Source organism: Colobus angolensis, unplaced genomic scaffold (genome assembly GCF_000951035.1).
Source record: "Colobus angolensis palliatus isolate OR3802 unplaced genomic scaffold, Cang.pa_1.0 Scaffold24, whole genome shotgun sequence".
Taxonomy (NCBI): domain Eukaryota; kingdom Metazoa; phylum Chordata; class Mammalia; order Primates; family Cercopithecidae; genus Colobus; species Colobus angolensis.
Window position 1 is genome coordinate 4971551 of NW_012115599.1, and position 19844 is coordinate 4991394.

The following is a 19844-nucleotide window of genomic DNA, read 5'->3' on the forward strand; positions in this document are numbered from 1 at the left end:
GAGTCTCACCCTGTCACGCAGGCTGGATTGCAGTGGTGCAATCTCGGTTCACTGCAACCTCTGCCCCCTGGGTTGAAGCAATTCTCCTGCCTCAGTCTCCTGAGTAGCTGGGATTACAGGCACCCACCACCATACTCAACTGTTTTTTTGTGTGTGTATTTTTTAGTAGATATGGAGTTTCACCATGTTAGCCAGGCTGGTCTCTTAACTCCTGGCCTCAAGTGATCCTCCTGCCTTGGCCTCCAAAGTTCTGGGATTACAGGCATGAGCCGCTGTACTTGGCCAAAAACTTACAGTATTTTAAAAAATGAGATGCTTTAGATTTTTCTAATGGTTCTGCTAAGGAATCCAGCTAAGCTTGCTTCATCCTAATGCGTTATTAGCACAATGAAATGTTAGGCCATTAAAAGGGACAATCACATGAACTAGATATCAATACATGAAGACATTTATAAAATAATGTTGACAAAATTGAAAAAGTTGAAAAAACTGCACAGAGTAATTTATAGACATTGAAAGCAACACTAAAAATCATATATATACATAAATCATGCATACATACACAGTAAAAATTATATACACATATAATACATTGCCTCAATGTTTATAAATTGCTCTGTGTGTTCTTTGTTTTATAAACACCACACCACACACACACATACACCACTTAACAGTTATAATTAAAATGTAAAATAATACCCAACATTATGAGAATGATTTAATAAGTTTTGGATCAGTAACAACATCTGTGTAGCCATCACAAATAAAGCACATGAAGCCTGTAAAACATGAGAAAGTGACATCATTGTGCATTCTCACAAAAAATAAATGTACAATATATGGAGCTTATGTTGGCAACTATGAAAAATGTTCATATGGATAAGAGCTCAAAAGTAAATGTTACAAATCACACAGTGTCAAAAACAAACAGTAAATTGAAGGGGAGGCAGTAGATACAGTGAGTGTAAAAAGTTAACTGTGAAGCTATAAAATGGGCAATAGTGGGGATAGAGTTGGCAGTAAGGAAAGAAATACAAGGTTGAAGGAGCTTTTGTGTTTGCTTGTTTGTGTGATTTTTTTTTAAGTTGGGAGTTAAGTAGATATCCTTGTCTGAAAAGGAAGCTAAGGAAATGTAGAGGCTGGCAATGAGAGAGACAGAAAGAGGGAGAAAGAGAGCTAGAAAGAGTTGGATTCAGGGGTTAGCAATGACCAAAGAAATGAATTATTGTATGACAAGAACTCTGTTAAAGGCTTACACGAATGCCATAGTTCCATTAAGACTCACAACTGGGATTCTGATATCATGCTCCTCATTCTGTGAATGAAAATCTGACAGTTGTCAAATATCTTTGTTAAAAATCCATGTGGCTATAAGGGATACAGCTGGGATGCTCCTTCATCCATGTCACCCGTTGAGACAAAGGAAAGCTTGCCAATAAGTCTGTAAGTGGGAAGGTGAGGAATTGAACAAGTTTTGAAAGTAGGTTTGAACTTGATAATCCTTTTTTTCTTTTTGCAATTGTTTCCATGACTGGAATTTCTAGGAACTAGATTTTCTGAATCCCATTCATAACACAGTGCTTGGCTTTGTTATTTCTTTATTCTACTGCAGGATGTTGATTTTTGTGTCACCAACTTGCAATTTGTCTAGTTCCTTTGAATCCTTTAAATGACTGTTTAATCCTCATGTTCCGGTAAGTGGATGATGGGGATTCTTCCTTTGACTTACAAAAGGAATGAAGGTCCTTGAATTCAAACAAGGGGTTGTTGCTTTATTTACTGTAAAATTATTTTTGCAGAGCAGATGTATAAAGCAAGTAAACAGGAAGAAATCACTTGAATAAAAGTGTTGTAATTACGTTTGGTTTCCAAGAACATTGTTGGGCTCCTGTGGACATCCCCTATGCTCTGATGGGTGGGAGTCTTATGGGGAGCTGAGCCCCACGAGATCTGCCAGTGACTTTTCAGTGGCTCTCAGGCACTCTGTAGAGCTTCATGTGCCTGCCCATAGGCTTGTCTTCCCCAGAGCTTGTGAAATAGAAGTCAGTGCAGAATTCTGGTGAATCAGATTCTCAGATGCCTCTTGAATATGGCATCAAGTACATTAAGGCTCAAATGCAAAGATCGTCTACTAGTCAAGTCTAAGAGTCAATTCAATTCACCTTAAGTCTGAGTCATTCTGAGTCCCCATGAATGAGGAGTGTTAGGGAAACGTACATGCATCAGAACTCTGAACAGCCACCCCCTTTCAGCCCCTGGAAAGGCTTGAACTTGCATGTGTCCACTCTCAGTGAGTTGCTGCAAAACTAATTCTGTTTACCTCCCACACCATGGATACCTTCCCCACTTTGAAGTGAAAGGGGTTGGAGAGGGAGCTGAGCTAATGCTAAAAGCAACCCTGGAAAGGGGAGACAGGACCAACACCAAGAGGGAACTCTGGTGAGTCTGGGGATGAGAAGATTCTCTAGCTACCAGGGTTCTGCATGGCTTTGGTGACCAGTGGAAATATTAGCATTGGCCAGCCTTCTGCCTCCCTACTGCTGCAAAATAAACCACCCTAAAACATGATTTCTTAAAACAATGATTTATTACTTCCCATGGTTCTGAGGGCTGACTGGGGCTCAGCTGGGAAGCTCTCATTTGGGGTCTCCCATATGACTGCAGCAAGATATCAGCTGGACTCTGGTCATCTGAAGGATCAACTGGGCTGGAAGTTCAGTTGTATGAACTGAACTTCCCACTGGTATAGCTTACAGCTGATGCTGGCTGTTGGCTGGAAGCTCAGCTGGGGTTGTAAATTTTGACATGTACATGTGGCCTCCCCATGTGGCTTGGGCTTCTTCCAGTTTGGCCTTTGGGCTTCAGAGGGAGTGGTCCTAAAGTGGGCATTCCAATGACTCAGGCAGAGGTGACAAGTCTTCTTATGTGTTAAGCTTAGGAGTCTCAGACTGTCACTTCTGCTTCTCTATCTTGGCCAAGGGAAGTCACAAAGTTTAGCTTGGATTTGAAGGAAGAGAAGGAAGAGAATTATACTCTACTTTTAGATTTATGGAAAAGCATGCCAATAAAGTAAGGGAAGAAATTGATGGAAGCCATATTTGACTGCCTCCCATAGCCTGAAAAGACTTCAGCCAGGGCACTATAGCAATGGGTCTGGAGTGTGTGTAATGAAATGACACAAATGGTTATTAAATGCTTAATATGTATCACACATCATTGCATTTTATCTTTTCAACAACCCTATGCAGTAGTAGAGCAGATTGAATTTTTAGCTCTAATTCTTCACCACCCCCTTTTGCCATCTAACTGTTGAGTGCCTTTCACATGAGAAGTACACAAAGGGGTTATTTCCCTGCACCTTGACTTTTGGCTTGATCGTAAAACTTATTTTGGCCCGTGGGGTAAAAGTAAATCTGATGCAAACAGGGATTTATGTGGTAGACCATGCTCCACGAGAAGGGCTTCTCCCTGGAGGTGCTGCCCCTTCCACCTGGAGCCCAGAATGAGGGACATGGGGCACACTGGAGCCAGATGGACTTAGAGCTTGAAGCAGAGATGCTCAGCCAAGTCCAGCCTCAGTCAGCTAGTTTCCAGCTAGCTGACCATAGATGGGTGCAAAATGATTGTTATTGAATACTACTAAGATTTTGTAGTTGGCTGTAATAGTTGACAACAGTAGGCGTTATTAACTCCATTTCCCCCCTGAGGCCCTGAGCAGTTAATTAACTTAGCTAGGAACCAGTTTTTGAATCCAGCTCTGGCTAATCCACCACCCCACACTGTCTGCCACACGGGTATCATAGGCAGGTGTGACCAAACACCTAGGAAGTCTTACAGATTGCTGACAGTTTTGATCTGGGTGGGGGGGTGTGGGTTGGGAAGGAGGTTGCTGCACTGTGTTTCACTGTTTCTTGAATAATTTCCACTGAAGAGATGAAAAGCTGAGTAGGGAGGACCCATCTCCATTGCTCAAGCGTGAAAGAGAGCGTTGTTGATTTGACCGCCTTGTGCTATTAGCTAAAGAACTCAAAAGGCCTGGGAGGGCGTCGGTCTCACTGAGATTAGCTCGTGTGTGTGTGTGTGTGTGTGTGTGTGTGTGTGTGTTTGTGGTGTGTGTGTGTGTGTGTGTGTATGTGTGCTCAGGCACGCATTGTGCGCCCCAAAGCTCTGGCACTTAATACTCTTGACAATGAGAACAAAGGATTTAGCATTCATCTAAGACTTAGCTTTTGTTATTGATGCAAATTAAAGCTCTTTTTTTCATAAGCTGTGTTTGCTTTCCCACTGAATGATATTTGAATAAATGTCTGAGAGGAAAATACTGGAGTCAGAGAGAGAGAGAGCCAAACCTGAGGCCTGGTCCTGGTTTGGCCTGGGTGGTTCTGAGAGAGTCCCTTTGACTTGCTAAGGCTCAGTCTCTGTATGGCATCATGGCATCTGCCCTCACCACTTCTTGCCGTGAGAGGCAGATGACACCCCCACGATGGAGAAACGCACACCTTCATCCAACAGGTGGTAGATGAGCAAATCTACATATTTCTGGAAAATAAATTATTAATTCATATCTAAGACCTAGATAGATGAGATTTAATTTTTTTTTTTGCCTTTTTAATAAAAAATGCACGTGGGGCCTGCCTCTGTTAGAATCTGGCTGCAGTCTGTCCAGGTCACTGCTAAACATGGCCATTGTTCACTGCAGCCAAGCCAGACCAAAGACGGAGACATCAGCAGCTCAACAATTGCCCCTCCCGTTCCTCAGCTTCAGGGTCACCACAGCCCTATCACACATACCAGTCCCACTGGCCACTGGCTAGACCCTCAAAGCCTCTTGACAAGGCCATGGGTGGGGTCTGCCATTGACTCATCTCCCTTTCCGGCCTCTGGCCAAGGCAGCATTTTAAGCCTGCATATTAACTCCCCTCTCTTCCGTATTCCCTTTGAACTGAACAAATAATACAAAAATAGAGTAAAAATTTGTCCTAGCAGTAGAATAGATGAAGGATGCTATTGAGAAGCCAAAATCTGAAAAGTTTTTGTTACGTATAATAAAATGAAGGACAGATCTGAGGGAAGTACCAACAAGCTCATGATTAAAAAACAAACAAACCAACAAAAACAGTACTTGAACAGTACATTAATGGGACTTACAGCTAAGCCCCAAGGGGGCTGGATGTGAAAGCAGGGCAAGGAGGATCTAGATGCAGTCAAACCTCTAATCTGCAAATGATTTAGGGTCCATGCCAGCAGGAGAGCAGGTGACTGAAGCAACAGCCCCAGCTTCCGTTTCACTCCGGTAACTTGCAAGACATTTCAGCAACAAGGTCATGATGGGAATTGCCATTGTACACAAGAAAGGGGCCATTGCCCAAGCCTAACTTCAGCAGCACCACCAACAACCTGGCAAAGAAAACATTTGGCTCAGTGGGAATGTTTCCAACACTGAGGGTGCCTCTGGCCAGACCTCTACCCTGACACAAATACTGCTGTGTTCAGAAAAGGAGAAGACAGAATTGAAGGCAGTTGCCCCTGGGCAAGGTCTGACTCTGCCCACGAAATCAGGATTTTCAAGAGTAATAGGCATGCAGAGTGTGATGGGCTTTGACGCTTGTTCCAAGCAAGAGAAGCATGCTGATGTAGGGAAGACAGCAGGGGTGTCAGCTGCTTTAATGGTCCCCTAACTAGCGAATCCTATTAGAAGACCAAGTTAACTGTAGGCAGTACCAAAGTTGTGCCCAGCTGGGACATGCCTGCTATGCTAAGGGCCTCTGTTTTGGGGCTTTCTGCATATCACTCACACATAATACGTATCAAGCAAAGTAAAAAATTCAAAAGATTTCAGGGGGATTTTAGTTGTCGAAATGAATGAAGGCAGGGGACACATTACATACCCAGGTTGTTTGAAGGGATGTTCTGCTAACTTGGTTCGATTGTGTCTACAGCTGCATGCCAGGAGAATTTGTCCTGTGTTCCATCTGATTGTTTGTAATTTTCAGAGATGAGATATGAACTTGCTTCAAACATAAAGAAATTGACTTTGTAACTTTTTAGTAGGCACCAAAATTTTCAGGAATGCATGTACATTTAGGGAAGGCTGTATTCCTTTGTTTAGAACACTATCAGGAATTGTTTGCCGTTTCAGAAAAATCATGTTGTCAGTGCAACACAGCTTGTGACACTTAAGCTGTTGCCAGCAGATATGTATATGAGTCTGCAGTTCATGGTGATTCCACTTCCTGGTGCAAACATCTAAATATTGAAGTTTTTCATATTTTATTTTCATGATTTGAACTGTCAGAAACTGATAGAAACATCTTCCCATTTTGTAGGTTTGCTAGTTTCTTTTAGCATTTACAATAGTTTTTTTTGGTGTTATGCATCTTCAATCTATGTAATTTTGTTTCTAAACTTCATGACTTCAATGTAGATTGAATGTTTTGTTATCATAAAGGACCTTCTATTATTTTATTCACTAATATTGCCACAAATTGTTCTTTTTGGCAATATTACCATCCCTGATTTTGTTATTTATTTAAAGTGTATCTATACATTCCTTCCAATTTCTTTTTTTCACATATCAATGCTTCTTTAGTTTTGTCTTTTCTAATATCTAGACTTTTAAACAAAATCTCAATCTTTATCTTTGAATAAAGTAGTTCAATCTAGTCACTTTAAAAACTTGTAATTTTGAAACACCAGATGCCACCAGAAGCTGAAGAAGCAAGGAGGAACTCTCCTCATATAGCCCTGCTGATACCTCAACTTCAAATTTCTGGCTTCCAGAACTAGGAGAAAATAAATTTCTGTTATCTTAAGCCACTGAGTTTGCAGTAATTTGGCACGGCAGCCCTGAGAAACAAATACAATAACCTTGACACCTTTGAAGACTTCCATCAGATCTTTTGTAAAATGTCCCTTGGTTTGGATGTGTCTGAAGTTTTCTCATGATTATTCCGGGGTTATGGATTTGGGAGAAGAATATGAGCAAGGTGAAGAGCACATCATATGAGAAGACACAAGATATCAACCTGTTGAATGTTGATGATGTTCACCTTGATCACTTGGTGAAGGTGGTGTCAGCCAGATTTCTCCATTGTAAAGTCACTATTTTTTCCTTTCTACGTTCTGTATGCTAGAAGCGTGTCACTGAGTCCAACCTATGCTCAAAGGGAGAGAATTAAACTCCACCTTCTGTAATTTTACATTCTACTTTGAATCTTGGAGCTGACATATCTTCTTTTTAAATATCCCTGGAATGTTTTCAAAAATTGATCTAGACTTGAGAAAAGCTCTATAAATTCCAGTTGGAGATTCACATGCCACATTCATTAACTATAATAAAATAAAACTATAAATTAACAATAAAAGAACAAATGACATAACAATTCAAAATATGGTCCTACAGTATTTTTTGTCATTGAAGTAATAAAACATGTAGTTATTGGCTTTTAAAATAAATAATAATGATATCAAGAATATATGTCAAAAATTAAGGAATTAAGTGAGTTATACACAGAAAAAATTAACAATGGTAAATGGTTTTATTGTTTAATATAAAAGGAATGATAAATGAAACCTGAGAGTAAGAATTTAAAAATTAGTAAATGATATTAAAGAAAACATACACTGATTAATTATAAAATAGAAAAATGAGAGAATTGATAAACAAACGCCAGATCAACTTATTTGGTTTGGAGCAGAGCCTAGTGTTAAGATGACACACATTCGGTTGCAGAAGTCATCTGGTTGAACTACTGCAGCTCGGGCAGGAATCTGCACCAGGAGACAAATCTTGGCAATTCAATGTTCAACCTTAACCTCGTGTCTGACAATCACAAGTTTCAGGAGGGGCAGCTTTGTTCTGATTCAATTATGGGCCACAAGAGCAAGCATCCAGGCCTCTCTTTCAAGTTTCCAGGTTTCAGCATCAGAACCAGACCTTCTGTTTAGGGAACAGCAGCAGCTGCAATTCAGCTTATTCTGGCAGCCATTGAGGAGTCTTCCAGGTTCAGTGAGACATGTATGGTTCTGGCTTCATGTAGAGCTAAGAGTGACCAGGAAGTCCCTTCAGACACAGATATTCTCCCATGATGGTACAGACATGGTAGGCAAAGCCCTAGGGAGACAGAAAGTCTAGAATCTGGCAAATCTTGGCAAATGAGTTTTGAGTGTATTACCAGGGAGCTATTATTTGCACCCCAACTGTAAGGCAGGATACTCCAGTTATCTAGAAATAATTTATTAGGAGCTGAAGTCCATTTTCTGATTAAGTTAAATGTTTTATCTTGCATTATGAAACTGACCTTTTAATAATGCTCAAATTATAGAAAGAACATTAAAAAATCTGAGCAAAATTCTATCCTCCTAGTTCATTTAAAATAATCCATTCAAATATAAACATTTAAAAGTTTATCTTATTAATTTTTCTTTTTTTCCAAGTTAAGATAATCTAACAAATATTAGATAAAATAGGTCTTTCAATGTTTCTATGACAAACTGATTGTTGGAATTCTGTATAGTGATGAGAAAAATAGAAATACAAGTTGAGGATATCTACTATCACTTTTGTATTTTCTTTGTACTTAATGGTTTAACTAATTCAATTAGGCCAAAAACAAGTGAGAAAGAGAAAAAAAATGAAAGAAAGAAAATGAGAGAAATGGAGGGAGAGACAGAAAGGAAGAAAGAAATAATATACAGTACATATTATAAAAAGGAAATACATGATCAAATTCACAGACATTGTTATCTCCACAAGAGTACCTTTACTTTGGAAACCAGTTGCATGTCCAAGAGTCACCAGACCACCCTCTCCTCTGACCAGCCGGCTACAAATTCAGCCTAGTTTGAATATGTGGGTAGATATTATTTAAATGTAAGGTCGGGCACATTTTCTCTTATGCCTTGTTTTTTTTTTTTTGAGATGGAATATTGCTCTGTCTCCCAAGCTGGAGTGCAGTGGTATGATCTCTACTCACTGCAACCTCTGCCTTCCAGGTTCAGATGATTCTCCTGCTTCAGCCTCCTAAGTAGCTGGGATTACAGGTGCCCACCATCACACCCAGTTAATTTTTGTATTTTTAGTAAAGACAGGGTTTCTCCATGTTGGTCAGCCTGGTATGGAACTCCCAACCTCAAGTGGTCCAGCTGCTCCGGCCTCCCAAAGTGCTGGGATTACAGGCGGGAGCCACTGTGGCCAGCCTCTTATGCCTTAATTTGATTGTACTGATATTCTTGATTGATTATTTCTTAACTTTCAAATATTTGGGAAATTAAAACTTAATGAATATATGTATCTATCAATATAAAAGTTCCTTAGAAAAATTGACATATAGGTTAAAATGTACTAGTGAATGTTCTGGAAGGATCCAATTGCTGGAGGTTTGTTTTAAATGATATAGTTATGTCAGATAAACTCTTAGATAAGCCCTTGCCTTGCCCATTATTACAGTATCTACAATTGCGCAGAGACCAGAAAGATACTGTAATAATGGGCAAGGGCTTATCTAAAATATTTTTTGTTAATGTTGTTCTCTGAGAGGTCTCTAATAGGATATTATCCGCTCCTCTCTGGTGTCTCTTGGGGTCATGAAGTCAGGAAAACTTCAGATGACCCTGCAAGTCAGCCAGCTCTGTGTATGCTCTGCACCTCCCAATTCCAATAGGCCAAGTGCAGAAGGTGAACTGTGGCCTGGTGTCAGTTACTCAGGTCATCCCCAAGGCCAAACAAAACTGCACATGGAAAGCTGTGCACAGCAGGCTTCTCAGTGGTGATTTAGAATCTTGCAGAGAGCAGGGCTTGGCCCTGTCACAGCCCAGGAACAGTGAGCTCTCTGCAGTCCTCTTGCATCCTGGTGCTGAATGAACTCATTTTCACTTACACCACTCTTCTGGGAATATGGGTCAAAGGCTGAATGTTTGGAACCACCAAACATTGAGTTAAGCCAGCAATGAGAGGCCTCTGCCTCATGTTGGAATGAAAGAGCAGTTTCTTTCCATCTGCACAGGTCTACTCTCTTATTGTCTTCATAACATGATCTTGTGCTTTCAATTTTTTTAAATTGTGAGTAAGTACAAAGACTACTTTGAAATACATGTAAGGTGTGAAGAATAGTGTTACAATACACACCCATGAACACCTCTCCCCTCCGTCTAGTTTGAGAGAGAGAGAGAGACCATTACTATCACCTTGGAAGTCTTCCATGTACTCATCATGAACACTTCTCCCCATCTCAGGGGTTAATATCTATACCCAACTTCATGTTATTATTCCCTTGTTTTTCATCATAGTCTTACCACAAATGCATGCATTTCTAAAATATACATGTTGTCTATTTTGCATGTTTTTGTACTTTATATAAATGCTATATGTTTTCTTGTGCAATTTGCTTTTTGGGCCTTAAATTATTTTCCAGAGAGTCATTCATGTTGTTGTGTGTGGCTGTGATTAATCTAGTTTTCCTTTTTTTTTTTTGATGTTTAGTATTCCTACTAAATAAATATAATATGTTTGTCTGTTTTACTGTTGGCAAATACTTGGTTATTTCCAGTTTTTTGCTGTTTCAAACTCTGTTGCTATGAACATTTTTGTACATGTTTCTGGATGCCCATGTGCAAGAGTTTCTCTAGGATACATACCTAAGAGTGCAATTATCAGATCGGGATATTCACAGCTTCAACTTTATTAGACAATGCTGAGTTGTTTTACAAAGCAGTTGTATAAATTCACAGTTGTTCTGGTCATTGTCTGGTTGCTGAACTTTCTCTTCGACACTCAATATTAGACTTTTTCATTTTCCACTTGGATGGGTATACAATGATCTTCCCACTATGGTTTAAATTTGCATTTTTCCTATTACTAATGAAGTTAAGATCTCTTCATATCCAGAACACCATTCAGGGTTCCTCTAATGTTAGAAACCTGTTAATGTCCATTTTTCTATTAATCTTTTTCTCATTGATGTGTTAGAATTCTTTTTTTTTTTTTTTTTTGAGACGGAGTCTCGCTCTGTCACCCAGGCTGGAGTGCAGTGGCCGGACCTCAGCTCACTGCAAGCTCCGCCTCCCGGGTTACGCCATTCTCCTGCCTCAGCCTCCCCAGTGGCTGGGACTACAGGCGCCTGCCACCTCGCCCGGCTAGTTTTTTGTATTTTTTTAGTAGAGACGGGGTTTCACCATGTTAGCCAGGATGGTCTCGATCTCCTGACCTCGTGATCCACCCGTCTCGGCCTCCCAAAGTGCTGGGATTACAGGCTTGAGCCACCGCACCCGGCCGATGTGTTAGAATTCTTAACATCACTTTTGTACAAATCTCTTACCCAGTTTATGTGCTGCAAATATCTCTACTAGTTTGTGGCTTGTCTTTCCACATGATTTTTGTTGTCTTTGGGTAAACAGACATTCTTATTTCTAATGTAGAGAAATTTATTAATATTTTATTTTATGGCTAAGATTTTGTATGTGAAGTTTAGCAAATCCTTTCTTCTCTCAATAGTCATGTAGTTATTATTTTATATTATCTTCTACTTTTTTGCCTTTTATATTTAGAGATTTAATATACTTGGGATTAATTTTTTAATAAGGTGTGAGGTAGAGGTCTATTTCATTTTTCAGTTTGTTTTTATTCCATTTGGCTACCTAATTGTTTTAATACCATTGATTAAAAAGCCCATGTTTCACCCTCTGAACCTAGAGTGCAACCTATGTCCTATTCCAGCCATCTATAGATGTGTAAATTTATTTCTAGGCTTTCCGTTTTGTTCCATTAATGAATTTGAATATCCTAATACTCATATCACATCATCTTAATTACCATGTCTCTATCATAATTATGATAGACCAAGTTCACTCACTTCATTGTTCTACAGCAGTAACTTGGCTGTTTTTGACCCTTTGAAGAAGAGTCTGAAATTTTATCCTACTTGAAAGCTATCATTTCATGGATGATGACAGAAGACATGAGACTTCTGGATCAGAGACAAAGGACTTTATTACTCGTGTCACAGCAAGCAGTATGAGCATGAGCATGTTTGTGTCAGTGCTCCTTGCCTATGAGTCTCAGAAGTGACGATTGTGGGGGAAAGAAAGAGAGATCAGCCTGTTACTGTGTCTATATAGAAGGAAGCAGACATAAGAGACTCCATTTTGTTCTGTATTTGAGATGCCGTTAATCTGTGACCCTACCCCCAACCTTGTCCTTGCAAGAGACATGTGCTGTGGTGACTTAAGGTTTAAAGGATTTTGGGCTGTGAAGGATGTGCTTTGTTAAACAAGTACCTGAAGGCAGCTTGCTGGTTAAAAAGTCATCACCATTCTCTTAATCTCAACTACCCAGGGACACTTACACGGCCAAAGGTCGCAGGGACCTCTACCTAGGAAAGCTAGGTATTGTCCAAGGTTTCTCCCCATGTGATAGTCTGGAACAATGCTGCTAAAAGGTTTATGGAGATGTTTGCATATGTATATCAAGGCACAGCATTTTCCTTTGAACTTATTCATGTCACAGAGATCTTTATCCATATGTCTTACTGCTAATTTTCTACCTACAATGATCCTATTATCCTGCTACTTCCTTTTCTTTAAGATGGTAAAGATAATTATCAATAAATACTAAGGGAACTCAGAGACCGGTGCCGGCGTGGGTCCTCTGTAAGCTGAGCGCCGGTCCCCTGGGCCCCACTTTTCTTTCTCTATACTTTGTCTCTGTGTCTTATTTCTTTTCTCAAGTCTCTCGTTCCACCTAACGAGAAACACCCACAGGTGTGGAGGGGCGGGCCACCCCTTCAGACGATGTAGACCCAGATTGATGCTTGCACACACAGTGGATTGCATTACTGAGAGAAACCCTGAGCTTTGGGAATGCGAATCTTTTATAATAGACAGCATGCTTGTTCTTTCCTCTAAAGGAAGACACTATCTCTGTCTTCCAAAGCTATTTGCCATACGAAAAATCTTTGCAAAAATTAGTTAAGAACAAAGGGCAGTCAGTGCTTCTACTCACAAGATGTGTAGAAGCACCAACAACTCATGGAGAACTGTCTCCCAACTGGCCCCTGATCTTCCATGTATATTCTAAATTTAGTTTGTTATGTACTACACACACACACACACACACACACACGCACACACACACAATATATTGAAGATTTGTTTTCAATTTGCCTTGAATCTATAGATTGGAGAAGAACTGACATTTTGTAATATTAAATCTTCTAATTCAAGGCTATGGTGTATCTCTGCATTTATTTCGTTTACCTTAACATCTCAATAAAGTTTCCATAGAAGTCTAGCACTTCTTTTGCTAGTTATTACTTAGCAAAATGATATCTTATCTCTCCTTAAATTCCTGCAATGTCTCCCTCTTTTACTCAGAGTAACACCCAAAGGGGCTCTTCATGATTTAGTTTTCCATTACCCTTCTGCCCTCCTCTCCTATTACTCTCTGCTTTGCTCATCCTGCTTCAATCACATTGACCTCCTTGCTGTACTTTTAATGTGTCAGACATGCTTCTGTCTTAGACCTTAACACTAGCTGTTTCCTCTGCTCATAATGCTTTTCCCTCAGAAATATTGGCATGGCTAACAACTTCATCTCCTTCAGTCTTTGTTTAAATGTCACCTTCTCGATGCGTATCCCAATACCCTATTAAAAATTGCAAACTGCCTCTTACCTGCTGACACTCTTGATTCCTCTCACTCTGCTCAGTACTTTTTTCTTAGTATGCTAAGAAAAAATACTATGCAACTATGTTGTAGCATAAATTACTATCTTACCAAATATCCTACTATTAATTAATTATATTTATCATTATTTCTGTCTCTTCTAACTAAAATGTTAGCTAAAAGATGCAGGGTCTTTGCATTTTTATATGCTGATGGATTTCTATAGAGGAATAGTGCTATGGATATAGCACTATTAAGGTGCTTAAGAAATATTATTAAATAATTTTTCCTAGGTATGTCATATCTTTTGCAATTATAAGTGTATCTACAAAATATTAAAGTTTCTATGTTTGCTGCTGATGCATAAAAATACAATTCATATTTGATTGTCATTTTGGTACTTAGAAATCTCTAAATTCTCTGACTCCTATAACTTATATAGGTTTGTTTGAGTTTTTACACAGAAAATCATGTCATCTGGGCAGAATGATGGCTTTTTTCTTCTTTCTTTCTAATCTTTATGCCTTTTTGTTTATTTTTCTGGCTTTAAAAACTTTTAGCAAAATGTTTCTAGAAATCGTGATGGCAGGCATCTTTTTTTTTTTTTAATAGGAATGCTTTCATTGCTTTATATGATACAGTAGATTTTTGGAGGGGATGATCCAAACAAATGTTTAACTACTGAAGTAAACATTCAGTAGTTTAATGAAGTTTCTTCTGATTCCTAATTTTCTAAGAATTACTTCTTTTAAGAATGAATATTCAAATTTACTATGTATTTTTTGTTGCTATTGAGATACATCACAAAATTTTTGTCTTTTAATGCAGCAAATTACATTATTTCCTATGATCAAATCAACTTGGATTGCTATGAGACATCCAACCTAATCATGCTATATTATCTTTTGTGTACATTGCCCAATTGATTTGTAATTATCTTGTTAAGAAATTTTGCATCTATATTTATGACAGAGATCACTCTTTAAGTTCACTTTTTCATACGATCCATGTCAGGTTTTGAAATCAAGTTAATAATACTCTTACAAAATGAGTTGGAAGTACTCCTGGTTTTGTTTTCCCCCTATACACTTGAATAGTTTGTATATGCTTAAAGTAATTTGTATCGTCAATATTTGTTAGATTGCCTGTAAAAACCATCTTGGTCTGGAATTTTCTCTTGTGAAGTTTACGAACTTTTGACCCTATTCCTTTACTACTATTGTACATTTGTTTTCAATTTTATTAATTTCTGAATTGTCAATATTATTTCTTTCCTCATATGTATTTTGTATACATTATGCTTATCCCTCATTTGTAAAATTGAAGGCCTAACTCAATGTTCAGCCATTCTTCTATAAAATAAAGATTTAAGGCTACCAGTTTTTCACTACACATTGCTATAGCTGCTACTCATAAGGTTTTATATGCAGTGTTTTCATTATTGCACAGTTCTAAATGTGTTTTACTTTTATTCATGAATTTTTTGTTAGCGCTTGTGTTATTTAGAATTAGTATACCTGATTTCAAAACAAATGGGTAATTTGGCTTTATTTAGAGAAAAATGTTTATTTTATCCTAATTAAAATTAGGTCAGAAAAATTTCTTCTCTTATGATGCCAATATTTGAGCTTTTTGAGATTTTATTTATGTCTCAGCAAGTGACCAATATTTATAAATGGTTTTTTTTTTTTTGAGATGGAGTCTCACTCTATCACCCAGGCTGAAGTACAAGGGGGTGATCTTGACTCACTGCAAGCTCCGCCTCTGGGGTTCAGGCCATTCTCCTGCCTCAGCCTCCTGAGTCCCTGGGACTACAGGTGCCCGCCACCATGCCTAGCTAATTTTTTTTTTTTTTTTTGTATTTTTAGTTGAGACAGGGTTTCACTGTGTTAGCCAGGATGGTCTTGGTCTCCTGACCTCGTGATTCGCCCACCTCGGCCTCCCAAAGTGCTGGGACTACAGGTGTGAGCCACCACACCCGGCCATAAATGTTTCACACATGCTTAAGAGGATATATATTCTGCAGTGTTCTACACATGTTCATTAACGTAAGCTTGTTAATTGTGTTAAACATTTTTTATATCTGTAACTGCTTCATTTATAGCTTATTGAAAGATATATGTTAAAATCTTCAACTAGGATAATGAAATTGTTAAAGTCTCCTCAATTCTTATAATTCTTCTATTATATATTTTGATAGGTATATATAATCTAGAATTTTTGTATATCCCTAGTGAATTTAATTTTTTATCCTGAAATAGGGGCTACACAATTCTTCTAAGAAACATGGGATTTACCAGTTCCCAAAAGTCAGGTACATGATGTTGTATCCAGTTTATGGGTCACAGTTGTATTTCTTTCTCACTCACAGTAGGGAATTATCTAAGGCCATGACCTTTGATGAGGTTTTGATAAATTTTTACCTCTCACGGCTTCAGAATATTTTGGAAGTTCTACCAACCTCATAGTACACTTCATGTGAACAGTAACAAAATGGCATCAGTATGAGGAAAACTATAGCAGTTTCATCCCAATAAAAACTGGTAGATATTAGCATTTTTCCAAATGGTGAGAATCAATGTCTTTAGTTTTATTTGTTAGGATTATTTGTGGCTATTTCACCTGAAGACTTGGGACTGCATTAGATATTCCCCTATGGCACTGGGGATTTGAAAAAGATGTATGGGAGCAACTTTTAAAAATTAACAGTTTTATATTGAAATACACAATATTTAGAGTCTCTATTTTCTCTGACACCTTTCACTCTCCTGGCCATCAGTGAATGGAAGTTGTGAACTTTGAGCCAAACAGGATCAAGGAAAATGGAATTGGGATTCAACATGAGTTATTACCTCTTGAACCGGAAAGACATGTAAACACGGGAGATGAGGCTGAAAATTGGGTTCAGCCATTCTCTGCCATAAGCACAAAAAAGCCATCTGCAATATGGGAAAAAGAGGGAAGTAAAATTTAGAGAAGATGAGAGAAGAGGTAACACATGGCTTCAGGGAGAGAAGCAGACTTGGGTCTTGGTGTCAGCAGAGTTCCTGGTTGTATGTAGTCTTTCTGATAACCAGCTGCTTTTTTTGCTCTCAGATTTTTTGAGATATTCTTGTACCCTTGCAATAAACCACCCTTTCTGGCTTATGCGACTCTGAGTGAATTTCTGTCCTTGCTGATCTGAAACGTTACTGTGCACAACAACTATAGAGCAGCCTTCAGAGCAGTCGGAGAGTCTTGGAACCATTCCCAGGGTTGTGGTTAGTGGTGTCTGAAGCACCTGAAGGGGTTCTTTACAGGAAATAGGTCTTGAATATAGGCTAACAGTTGAGTCTAATGCACTTCAACAACTTGCCACCACCACGTGGCACTTTTGATCCTGTGCATTCCAAGTCATAAGAAATCGTAAGAAATGTGAGTATACACTGAATTCAGTGCTAAATGATTTTATTGAAACTTAAAGAAACTAAACATAACTAGTAGAGAAAACATTCAGAATGACATGGTAAAAACCACTAGAGCGCATATTTTTTTCTGCACAGCATATTCAGATGACTAAATCCATAGTGGCTTTAAAAAACTGTTTAGTACTCCACCTTTTCTCCACAGAAAGAAATGTTCACAATCCATAGTATATTGGTCGTGAAGCACTTTTCTGAGTAAAAAAGCAGGCTTGCCCCTAATAAAGAAAAAAGAAGAAGCCTATATTAATGTTTATTCAAGGACTCTTTTCTTGCAGGGGATTGGGGGAGTAGGGGTTTCCAAACTAGCTATGCATTAATGTCAAGGTTTATCTATCTGTTGTGATGAAATCAATCAATTCAGAGATCTGGAAAACTGCGGTTAAGTTAGGTCCCTAGGTAGACACTTTGTTTTTGTGCAGCTGTTCTTTGAATGTCCAGAAATTCAGTGATTGTCTGAGCTATAGAAAGTTAATAGATTCTATTAGCATTCTCTTTTCATTTAGCCATTCATGCATTCTTTTGAATATGACTTGAGTCTACTCCTGATTCACACCTGAAAGGCAGCGTTCCATAATATTTAAGAGCACAGAATCCAGAGCCAAAATGCTTGGAATTGACCCAGGCAAGGATTTTGTGACCTCTCTGTACCTCAGTTTCTTTATCCATAAAGTAAGATTAAAATAGAACCTATAAGATTGCTGTGAAGAACCAATTGAGTTAACACACTTAAAGCACATAGAACAGCAGCTGGCACAGAGCAAGCACTGAACAAATGTTGGCCTTGATGACCATCCCTGCATCACTGGTGCCCACTATGGAAACACGTGAGGATAGTCTGACAATCCCACCAGCACTAACTTGGGGTGCACAGTAGGGATGCTACTCACCTTGCATCTCCTCAGCCATGTATGTTGGAATCCCACGACACATGTTTGCAATGTTTACTCCTAACTTGCTCAGGTCATCGACTTTGTTCGGGTTGACTGAGTACATCAGGTCCTTGGGAGGTGGTCCTCCTGGTCCCTTACCCTGAAGCTGAGTGTGGAAAAGACAGGTAGAAGGGAAGAATGGGAGAGAATGAATGCCAAGCCCAGTGGTTTGTTGACTTGAGGGGTATTCAAGGCCAACAGTGAGTATTGCTCAGCTAAATTTTTCCATAATCAAGATGAAGAAGGCTATTTCTAGCTTCTTCTGTGTATCTTAACATTTCTAAGTGTCCTAACAGATTTAGCTGGTTTGAAACCTCAGCTTCTCATAAAAACAGAAGTCTGAGGCTAAATTTATTCTGAAACTTGGACCTCATTTGATCATCATAGATTCCTTGGATTGGACTATGTAATAATCATCTTCTGAGAATGCAGTTTATTTATTTTCTCTACCTTGTCAACGGAAGGTACCCATTTATCAGTTATAGGAATATGAACTCAGGCAAACATGTTAAAGCATTATGGATCTCTTCTTTCCACTCACCTGGATTAGTATGGCCAGACAAAATATACAATACCCAGTTACATTTGAATTTCAGATAAACAATGGATCTTTTTTTGTTATATCCTAAATATTGCATAGGATATATTATACTAAAAAGAACTGCTGCTTACCTAAAATTCAAACCTAACGGGATATCTTCTATTTTCATTTGCTAAATCTGACAACCCTAACCAACTCTTGCAGAAAAATGTCCTTCACAAAGTACTGAGGGCTCCTATTGGTGTGACCAGAGCTTCGCTCCTCTAACAGTCAAGGTTTCAAGTGCTTTGCTCAGCGGTTGTAGAGGTAGATGTGAGCCACAGCATTTGATGTGGCAGAAGCTGCCTTCCCTCAGGCAATCACCAATAACTTCCCCCTTTGTGCTGCACACTACAACATACTGTAGTCAGGAGGGAATGACTGTGATCTTCTCGTTATTTACTGAAGGTTGTAAAACATCTCCCCTCACCAAAAATAAAAAGCCTTTTATTTTTACCTTCTTTTCCTTGACCAGCGCATCAAGGGATTGAATGGAGGGCAAGACCTCCTTGTTCATTTTGTGCACAATGCATATCTTCTTTTGAAAGAGTCTGGTTGCAGCAAAGCCCTGTTAAAGTAGATGGCAAATAGTGAGGCATGTATTCTCCAAGGAGCTTTTCTTATCAGAAGTCAGTTCTACCAGCAGAGAGAAATGGAACTCCAAGATCATGATGAGCTGGGATAAGAGCACTGGATGTGGCACTGCTTGGCAATCATATTTATTGCTGACATTTGTGAGGACAGACTGCAATTCTGTGAGGACAGAGACTGAGCATCTAACTGGTTTGCTTTATTTTCAGGTTCTAGCATGATGAAAACCCCTCTATATATGTCTGTTTTACTGAAATAGACTTTAGAAGCTATCATGTTTTAGTCTCCTTTGATCCCCACATTTCACGGAGACAGGTAAGACAAAAATTATTTTTCCAATTGACCAGATAAAATGGAAACAATAAAGACTTTGCTATTTAAAAGTATTAAGTTCATTAAATATATAGCTGATAATTGCAGAGTTGAGTCTCCTAACTAGTGCTAAGTGTTCCTTTCTTTGCTCCTCTCTTTCTTTGATTCTCTTTTTCTTTCCTTCTCTTTGTCTCTCCCTTCCTTCCTTTCTTCCTTTCTTTCCTTCCTTCTTTCTTTCTTTTTCTTCCTTCCTTCCTTCTTTCTTTCTTTTTCTTCCTTCCTTCCTTCCTTCCTTCCTTCCTTCCTTCA

At 38.8% G+C, this 19844-nt stretch overlaps 1 protein-coding gene across 1 annotated transcript in view; it reads right to left on the reverse strand.

The window, feature by feature from the left end:
* Positions 1–17089: 17089 nt before the first annotated feature.
* GKN1 (gastrokine 1) overlaps positions 17090–19844 on the reverse strand; it is a 6966-nt gene continuing 4211 nt past the window's right edge. Inside the window, exons 4-6 of the mRNA XM_011945263.1 lie at positions 19090–19200; positions 18011–18158; positions 17090–17338 (exon numbers count right to left, since the gene is read on the reverse strand). Of these exons, the coding sequence (XP_011800653.1) occupies positions 17244–17338; positions 18011–18158; positions 19090–19200 (354 nt within the window). The 3' untranslated portion in view covers positions 17090–17243. The remainder of the gene's footprint in view (positions 17339–18010; positions 18159–19089; positions 19201–19844) is intronic.